The following is a 9,352-nucleotide window of genomic DNA, read 5'->3' on the forward strand; positions in this document are numbered from 1 at the left end:
TGCCCATCTTTCATGCTTGTGGTGCCGAAGAATTGGGGCACCAAAGGAGCAAGCGTGACGGCTGGTGCGTTAAGGAGGGCGGCCAGGGACGCTAGGAGAGAGCCAGCGACGGTGGCAGAGCCCGAGACGGAAGTGGTCATGGCGGCGGCCGGGGGTGGATCGATTAGGGTTAGGCTGATACCACGTAAGACGATATGTTTAGGGGAACTTGCTCAACCCTATACGGGTGGCATATCTCATATACAATACAGAATACATGTACCACGTAAGACGATATGTTTAGAGGGTACAAAGTACCAATACATGTAGAATACAGAATACAATACTATACAAAGTCTAACACCCCTCCTCCTCATTCCCTTCTCCCTCCGACACCCCATCATCTCCCTCCCAAAGGTGACAACCACCTCCTCTCCTCTCCACATTTATATCGGTTCGGCCATTGCGACTTTATTTATAAAGCGGGACAAATCCCTATTTCGAGGAGGAATCGATTTCATATTGTGCAATTCAACGGAAACATGACCAATCCATATATCACCTTCATTCTGAAATATAAGCACTTTTAACAAGCCAATTTAGCTTTCTGAACAAGCTACTGTAGTAATATTTTTGGAAGGAGGTAGTACTGTTTAATCACTCAGAAGCAAATGGAGCAGAAGCTCGTTCCATGCGTCGACGGGCCCGGGCAAGCACCAGTGCACGCAGTCGATGCCGAAGCCGACCTTCTCGTGCGGCCAGTGCCCGTACTGCCCAGGGTGTCCGTCGCCTCTCATCTGCATCATCTCGCTCACATCCATCAGCACGAACCTCGCCGCCGGCTCTGCCGCCGCCGCGGCCCGGAACTCCTCCACCTGCGCGGCGTGGAACGCGGCCTCGGTCTCCGGCAGGCTTGTCTCGTCGCTCCGCACGGGCCGCGTCCGCACGCAGTTCCCGCCGTCGTACCACTTGCCGTTTTCGTAGTGCGGCGGCGCCACCGTCCGGACCACCACCCTGCCGCGGAACCTCGCCAGCGCACGGAGCGCGGTCCGGAACGACACGCGCACCGCGTAGTCCGGGGCCACGTCGGTGGCGTTGTGCGCAGCCTCGCAGCCGTCCACGTTGGCGCAGCCGAGGAGGCGGCCGCCCTCGTAGAGCACGGCGGGGCGCGTGAACCACTTGGCGCCGTTGAGCACCACGTAGTCGTAGCCGGACACGTCGCCGCTCCACTCCGGGTCCGCCTCGTCCAGGTACACGTTGTGCGGGTCCATGAACTGCTGCCCGCCGGCGCGCGTCAGGTTCCACCGCACCAGGAACGGCGTCCAGAACACGCACATCGTGAAGTCGTGATCACGGTAGTGGTACTTGCGCGTGCAGTGCACGCAGTCTTTTGGCTCGATCTCCCTCGGGTACTCCACCTGCATGCCCAGCAACCAATAATACACGCGAGTTCATGATCGATCGACCTGCAGCGCCGCAAGTAAAGTGGAAAGCCGAAAGCTTGAAGGTACCTTGGCAAGGAGGCACATGAGGGACTGCATGTGGTTGCGCGCGACGGAGTCCCCGACGAAGGCCATCGACTTGCCGCGGACGAGCCGGAGGAAGGCGGCGGCGTCGAAGCGAGGGAGGTCGCAGCCGTGGGGCTGCCACCGCCACCCGAGGATGGACTCCATCCCCGGCTTGCCGTACTTCATGCAGTCCTGCCGCCCGTCGATCAGCGCGCACGTCGCGTTCGTGTAGTAGGGGCCAGCCGAGTCGGGCACCCACTCGCCCCGAGCCACGTCGCACGACGCCGCGTCGCCGCTGGTGGCATTGCTGGTCGCGCCGGATGACCTCGCCGTGGCAGCAGCGGACGAGGCTGGGGCGGCGTCGATGAGCCGCTCAGTGCTCAGCGACGAGTAGTTCCATGCGGTGAAGACGGCGACTAGGAGCAGCCCGCTGGCGCAAGCTGCCTTCCGGGCAATTTGGCTGTTAGGCTTCACCTTCTTCATCGCGCAAAGACAAACTAGCTCACACAGAGGGAGGCGCAACGAATTGATGCAGGGTTTCTTTTACTGGGAGTTTTGGCTCTCTAGCTAGAATAATTTGCTTTGCTGTCTTGTTGCACGAACATGCATGTGCGACTTGATCCAGCACGTAGCTGCAGCTACTCAGGGAAAGTCAACTCCCTTGATCGAGTATTATTATTGAGGAAAATCAACTCCTCTTGCATCCTTTTAGGAGAATATACGTTCCCTCAGAATTAGCTCATTCAAGTCATCCTCTTCCACTTTTACCCTTAGCTCGCTATGGATCAAACACACTTTTTCGTGTCTCATAAATTCGAAATATTTTTTTTGTTTAAAGGCGATGTTTCCGTCATCGATAAAGAGACGCATGTGGTTTCAATAACTGTCAGATTAAAACTGATACATGGTTTCATTTATGAATTATGATCAAACACACTTTGATGTCTCACAAATTCGAAATATTTTTTCAGTATCAAGGTGATGTTCCCGCCGTTGATAGCGAGAAATCTGGGGTAACTTAGCCAATCTCAATACCTGCTGGATTAAAATTGATGCATGGTTTCATTCATGAAGGTTTCTTTTACTAGGAATTTGGCTGTCTAGGATAATTTGGTTTATTCTCTTGTTGCACGAACATGCATGTGCGACTTCATCGAGCACGTAGTTGCAGCTACTCGGGGAAAGTCAACTCTCTTGATCGAGTAGTATTATTGACAGAAAATCTCAACCTTTTTTAGCAGATATGCCCCTCGGAATTACCCAATTCTAGTCATCCTCTTCCACTTTTACCCATATTTTGCCTCGTCCAGCTGCCTGGTGGGGTCTGCCTTCAGTTTGACGTGGCGAACCACGTGGCGACACATTATGAATGTTATGCGGACACAAATGCGAGGTCATTATCTAAAACTCTTTGGAAGTTATAATATGGCTTCGTATTTTCATACTTTTTCGGACTTGTTTTCTATATGTAATGAACTTGCAGTTAGAGTTGCAGATGTTTTAGTGTTTTAGTCAGGGATGAGATTCACATGTCTTTCCGCCGGTGTTTTGATTCAGTCATGATGGGTAGATGGCAAGATTTGTGCTTCTTGCTATAGTCTGTGTCTCTTTCCTAGGATAGAAATACTCCGGTCTGGAGCTTGGTGGCTTCAGGCTTACTCTGTTAAATCTTTTTACAAAATGATTAACGATGGTGGTGTTAGAATACCACATTTGACTTCTATTTGGAGTATTCAAATTCCTGGGCGGGTGCAGATGTTTTTGTGGCTTTTCGCTCAGAATCGTTTGCTGACCCGTGATAATCTAGCGAAACATCGCACAGTTCATGACATTTCTTGTCTCTTTTGTGCCGAAAATGAATCTATTTCTCATTTATTCTTTGAATGTGTAGTTCCTAAGCAAATGTGGCTGATGGTCAGTGAGATTTTTGATGGAAGATGTTTATCTAAAATTGATGCTATGTTTCATATTTGACTTGGCAACAACTCCATCTACAGTATAACTACTGCTGCCTTCCTTTGGTCCTTATGGAAAACCCGGAATGGTATGTGCTTTCAGGAGAAACGATGGTCAAGTTTACATGTGGTTCGGGATCATGCAACAACGATGCTGAGAAGATGGTGACCATTGCTCAAAGAACAGCAATCGCAATTGATGGACAGGAACTTGCAGTTGCTGGACTTCAAAAGGGGAGAATTACTGCGGATCGCTTGTCTCTTTCCGGCAGTTTTTCATCGACAACACTAACTGGTTCTTGGGTTAGTTGCTGATTTATGCTGGTGTGCCTGTAATGAAGTAGAAATTTAGTTCTGGAGATGTAATAAATAGTGCAGAAACATAGCGGGGAGTTGAACACTTTTTCTCCTTGCATGCTACAATGTGGATCCCTGGCTTCATTTTAATAAAATGGGGCATGGGGCCCGCTGTTTTCCTAACAAAAATTATAGCTCTACTGGATCAATACTTTTTTCCATATATTTTATACTCCACTACTTTTCATATATAATAACTCACTACAAAATTATTTCACCGAATAATTCCCCTTTTCCTCATTTAACTCATAATTTTTTCTTTGAGTTTATTATTACAATATACACGAAAAACATGATGAGAGCTATTATCATTCCATGAAGAATAGGATAAAGTAGGATAGTGAAATCAGTTATGTTGCTCTAGACTCAAAAGCCAAAGAATACCTCATGAAAAATGTATTGCAAAGTTTTAGTATAGGTGTTTTATCTATACGACAATACCGTCTCACCATACAATTGTCCTCATGAAGAATAAGGAGCATGTTAGTTGGTACTCTGTTTTCTAACAGATGGCATATAAATTCAGCTAATAAGTAACTTTTAAGTTTGACTCAAATTTTGAAGGAAATATCAACAATTACAATATCAACTAAATATATTATGGAAATGTATATTATGGTGGGGATCTAGTGAAATTTATTTTCTATTCGATTTTTTCATATTTAGGTATATATATACTTGATCGAATTAAAAAAAATCGATTGTTCAACTCAATATATGCACTGCACCGCCTGTTAGGCCTCCTTTGATTCACATGATTTTTGTAGGAATTTATGGGAATTTGCACTGTGGCGGTTGATACATAGGAATGCAACAAAGGAAGGAAAATAATCCTATACGACCGGGTCGCACAGCCCCGATGGCTGGACCAGCTCCAGGTTGTGACACCTGGCGTTCCAACTCTCGAAGCAGTCTAGCAACTAAGCAAATTGCAGTTCCCCAATTGCTAATCCCGTCTATCACGGAGACCAAATCCAGATTCCAAATCACCGGAGATTAACGCTTGGCGGCGGCGGAGCGGAAATATCCCGGCGAGATGCCCATCGAGCAGCAAGGCGAACAGAGCATCAGAGCCCATTCAATCCACCTGTGCAACACCACGATGACAGTCCGACGGCAGCGCCACAACGGCAGCCTTCAGGAGGATGGCCATGGTTGGAGCGCCGGTGGTGCCGCGAGCGACGGTGCTGATGTGGGTGGCCGTGGCAGGAGGGACGCATCAAGCACGGGAATTGCCTCTCCGGGAGACGGACGACATGTCCGGACGCCTCCGGGGAAGAGCAGGAGCACCACTGGAACAGGGACCAACAAGGAGAATTGCAGCGGCGGCAGCAAGAAAAGCCGGACGGCATGGCGGAGAAGCACAGATAGAAACAGGAATTAGGGGATTATTAGTATAGCTTGGCTGGTTTGAGATTGGAAAGCCAGGTGTCGCACAGTGAAGCTGGTCCAGCCATCGGGGCTGTACGACCCGGTCGTATAAGATTCTTAAGAAAGCATGTTAAACTTACTCTAGTACTTCATTTCCTATATTTCAAGCGATGCCTGCATGCTGCATGCACGCGCCACCACATGGTCACCACTCACCAGTCACCACTCGCTCACCACGTCTGAATCAAACACATCCACCATTCCTACCGCGTTGAGTTCTTGGGTTGACTTGTTAATATGTCATTGGAGAGATCCATAGACAATACTAGGTAGTAGTACGACGGGAGTGTACTCCCCATGACGAAGATCCTTCCAGCGATTCCTTCCCTCGGGGGTCTCCTCACCGGAGTTCGCCGCAGCAGCCGCGCCATTCCCAAGACCACGCGCGTTCCCGCACTCAGCGCCGCCCTCTTCTTCGCAGCCGCCACTTTCTGGTTCCTCTTCCTTAGCCCCTTCCGACCTTCTCCCACCACCTCATCATCCGTCGCCAGTGGCCACTCCTCCGGCAATGGCGCCGCCGCGTGCGACGCAACCAGGGGTGAGTGGGTCCACGACCCCGTGGGTGCGCGCCCGCACTACACCAACGCGACGTGCGCCTTCATCCAGGACTACCAGAACTGCATGAAGCACGGGAAGCCCAGCCTCGAGTTCCTCCAATGGAGGTGGCACCCCGACGGCGGCGCGGGCTGCGAGCTCCAGCGCTTCGACGCGGAGGCCTTCTTCCGGCTCGTGCGGGGCAGGTCGATCCTGTTCGTCGGGGACTCGCTGGCCAGCAGCCACGTCACGTCCCTCGTCTGCACCCTCTCGCAGGCGGAGACCCCGACGAGGCGGCACACGGCGGACGGGTTCGAGCACTGGCGCTTCCCGGAGCACGACTTCGCCGTCTCCTTCTTCTGGACGCCGTTCCAGGTCCGGTGGCGCCTCACGCACGGGCCGCCGGCGGCGGTCGGCCCCGACCGGCAAGGGGAGGTGTTTGCCGGGCCGAACGACCTCCACCTCGACGAGCCCGACGACCGGTGGATGCCTGCGGCCAAGGAGCACGACTACGTGGTCGTGTCCGCGTCGCACTGGTTCGCGCGCCCTGCGGTATACTACCGCCGCGGCCGCCCCGTCGGCTGCCACGGCTGCGCCGCCGCCGAAACGGACGGCAACAACAACGTCACGGCGCTCCCGCCGGCGTACGCGCAGCGCGCGGCGTTCCGCACCGTGCTCCGGGCGCTCGCGTCGGGGCACCAAGGGTTCAAGGGGACGGCTATCCTGCGGACGGTGGCGCCGACGCACTACAGTCACGGCGGGTGGTTCGACGGCGGGGAGTGCCCCAGCACGCGGCCGTTCTACCGAAACCAAATGGCGGAGATGGCGGAACCAGAGGCCCAGTTCTACGAGGCTCAGGTGGAAGAATTCAGAGCGGCGGAGGCGACGGCCAACGGCGTCCGTCTCAGGCTGTTGGACGTGGCCGGGATCATGCTGCGCCGGCCGGACGGGCACCCGGACCGGTACGGCCACGGCGCCGGCGAGCACGGCGGCTTCGACGTCGACTGCCTGCACTGGTGCTTGCCGGGACCGATCGACGTGTGGAACCAGCTGCTGCTTCAGATCATTGCCAGCTAAACTCCTCTGGGCCAATTGCTTCAAGGTCTCATCTTTTAGTAGTACTAGCAAACAAGTTTGTGTATTCAGTTTTTAGAAACCACTCCGTTCACATATTTCCTTAGTTTATATTTATGAATTGAGGTAATTGCACCAAAAGCATAATAACTTGAACAGTTATATTTGCTCCATATCGCGATACTTATTCCAGGTTGTATCATTATTACTTGAAAACTAACTTTATTTACTGCTTGATTAATAGGTCAATACGACAGATTTTAGAAACAAACTAGCCGTAATTTTGGTGGATTCACATTTGAATGATGATAATATAAGGAATCGAGACTTGAAAGATGATGAAGAACAAACATTTGATCCTACTGATTGTGTCATTGTGGATGGACCTCCTAAAAACATCAAAACATCGAAACTAGCGTCAGAAATTGGATTCATCTCGCAATCATTGCTTCTGTTACCATCTGCCAATCCAACAGACCAGGAATTAATAGATGAACTTTGCCTATACATCAGCACAGTTGATGATATCCCTTCACTAGAGTAAGCAACATTTTTTTTTCATTTTATTGTATTGTTCTAATAAATTGCGATAGCATACTTGTAATTGTAGTTGACATAATTCTAATTTTATAGGACCGAATGGGTTAAAAGTTCGAGTCCTTATCCTATTAGTCTTAATTTAAGACAAATAAGTACCATACTAAAAATGAATGAAAATATGGAGGTTAGTTGCTTTAATATGGCTGTACGGATACTGGCGTGGCACGACATCCAGCTTGCTAGGGATGTCCCAGTCCACTACATGGATTTGAACTTCTGTGTAAGTTACTTTAACTACATATTAAATCTATTTATATGTGACTCATTTGTGGCATATACTAATGTTTATTATTATTATTTTAGTTGATGTCTCAATATGCACGAGATCCAAATCGTAGTGACTATCCTGACGTTGCTCGGTTGGCTCAGTTGTTTCTTAGCTGGCCTGACAGCAATGAGTATCATATATCTGAATGCAATATGGTAAGAATTCAATCCTTCACTCTTAAGAGTCAATTTTCTGTTATAATGATTACTTTATTTTTAAATGTATCAGTGCAGATTTTATTGCCTTGGGATATTGTTGGGTTATTCCAGTTGTTCATCTTCGATCGGCACAAAAAAGTTATCTCTTTTTTGGACCCGCTTCCAATACCATATTTGGTGAAGACTATACTTAAAAATGTGGCCGATAATTTTAATCTTGCCCTCGAAGTTGCAAACCCTGCATCAAAGGATGACATAACTAAATGGGGTTGCAAGGCTCCCAAAGTTCCAACAAATCTAGACGAGTAAGAATCTTAACAATGTGTTACAATCTTAACGTATTTATTCGACGCGCAATGTAACATAATATGCATGCAGTGCTCTGTCGGGTTATTTGGTTTTTGAGTTCATGCATTCATGGTACGATGGATTGCTACATTTTCCAGTACCCATGGTGAGTATTTACACATGTTCATTTGCATACACTTTGCACATGTTTTTTTATAACAATGTTGTATAATGCATATATAGGACGGTTTTCAACTAAGGAAGCGATTTTTGGTCCACATCCTGAAGTATGAAGCAAATGAAGCTTTAAGCAATATCCCAGCCATTGCACGAAGCCTTATTGATCGCATAAAAAAGTGGACCTTCAAGAAAGAACCGTCATCAGCGAATAAATAGAAGATACAATGTTGCTTAGTTATTTTATCTGTCACTCATATTTCGCCATGTATCAAGAATACATAGATGGACCTTCAAGAAGAAACATAATACATATTGTTGCTTAGTTTTAATTTTTAAGAATTTTTACAACTAATTCTAAATACAATTATGTGATTGTAAATTTTATGTAAGTGTGAATTGTGTGTTTTAGGCGCTCTCACACCTCTCAGGCATAAATGGCTCGGTAAAATACATGACAAAAGATCACAATATATGTTTTTATGACATAGGACAAGACGTGCATTGCACGTGCACGCTTACTAGTACTAGCAAACAAGTTTGTGTATTCAGTTTTTAGAAACCACTCCGTTCACATATTTCCTTAGTTTATATTTATGAATTGAGGTAATTGCACCAAAAGCACAATAACTTGACCAGGACGTGCATTTTCATAGTACAACATTTTTGAAATTCTGGCCATGTGGTACAAAACGTTGTCACGTGGATGCATAGCTCATACAATTCAATTTGGCGGTGACACATATTGGTGAATGCTGGTTTTCGCAGAAGCACAAACGAACCAATATAATAGCAAACATGTCCTTCCCTTTGACAACTAGGGGACAATTTCAAAAAGTTTCTCGATCTCTCTCTCTATGTGGAACCACGCAGAAATCACGCAGGTGTTGGTTTCATTTTTGCTTCGACGTTGGAGAGGAAGGGAGGCGGCAATTTAGTAGGAGGCGGTGGCAGCGCAGCTGTGGCCGTTTGCCGATGATCCTCGCCGGCGACAATGGCGTGAAGAACCTTCGCACTACGGTA

At 48.3% G+C, this 9,352-nt stretch overlaps 2 protein-coding genes and 1 long non-coding RNA gene across 3 annotated transcripts; 2 read left to right on the forward strand and 1 right to left on the reverse strand.

The window, feature by feature from the left end:
• Window positions 1-442: 442 nt before the first annotated feature.
• LOC127306291 (protein trichome birefringence-like 20) lies at window positions 443-2,167 on the reverse strand. The gene is made up of 2 exons (XM_051336910.2): window positions 1,491-2,167; window positions 443-1,397 (listed from the first exon to the last, which is right to left on the reverse strand). The coding sequence occupies exons 1-2, from the start codon at window positions 1,968-1,970 to the stop codon at window positions 633-635; spliced, it is 1,245 nt and encodes a 414-aa protein (XP_051192870.1). The 5' UTR covers window positions 1,971-2,167; the 3' UTR covers window positions 443-632.
• A 3,360-nt stretch (window positions 2,168-5,527) lies between these two features.
• LOC139829786 (protein trichome birefringence-like 21) lies at window positions 5,528-7,055 on the forward strand. The gene has a single exon (XM_071822397.1). The coding sequence runs from the start codon at window positions 5,528-5,530 to the stop codon at window positions 6,839-6,841; it is 1,314 nt and encodes a 437-aa protein (XP_071678498.1). The 3' UTR covers window positions 6,842-7,055.
• Window positions 7,056-7,478: 423 nt separating this feature from the next.
• Window positions 7,479-8,312, forward strand: LOC127306290 (uncharacterized). Its single transcript, XR_011746759.1, has 3 exons — window positions 7,479-7,861; window positions 7,940-8,169; window positions 8,243-8,312. It is a non-coding gene; the product is annotated as an uncharacterized lncRNA (long non-coding RNA).
• The last annotated feature ends 1,040 nt before the right edge of the window (window positions 8,313-9,352 follow it).

Source organism: Lolium perenne, chromosome 6 (assembly GCF_019359855.2).
Source record: "Lolium perenne isolate Kyuss_39 chromosome 6, Kyuss_2.0, whole genome shotgun sequence".
Lineage (NCBI taxonomy): Eukaryota > Viridiplantae > Streptophyta > Magnoliopsida > Poales > Poaceae > Lolium > Lolium perenne.

What these genes read in the sequence shown, in the direction of transcription:
- LOC127306291 (XM_051336910.2), bottom strand. Translation starts at nt 1,970, where the DNA reads ATGAAGAAGGTGAAGCCTAACAGCCAAATTGCCCGGAAGGCAGCTTGC. An exon ending in TCATGTGCCTCCTTGCCAAG is followed by an intron (nt 1,398 to 1,490) that starts GTACCTTCAAGC and finishes CTGGGCATGCAG; the next exon opens with GTGGAGTACCCGAGGGAGAT.
- LOC139829786 (XM_071822397.1), top strand. Translation starts at nt 5,528, where the DNA reads ATGACGAAGATCCTTCCAGCGATTCCTTCCCTCGGGGGTCTCCTCACC.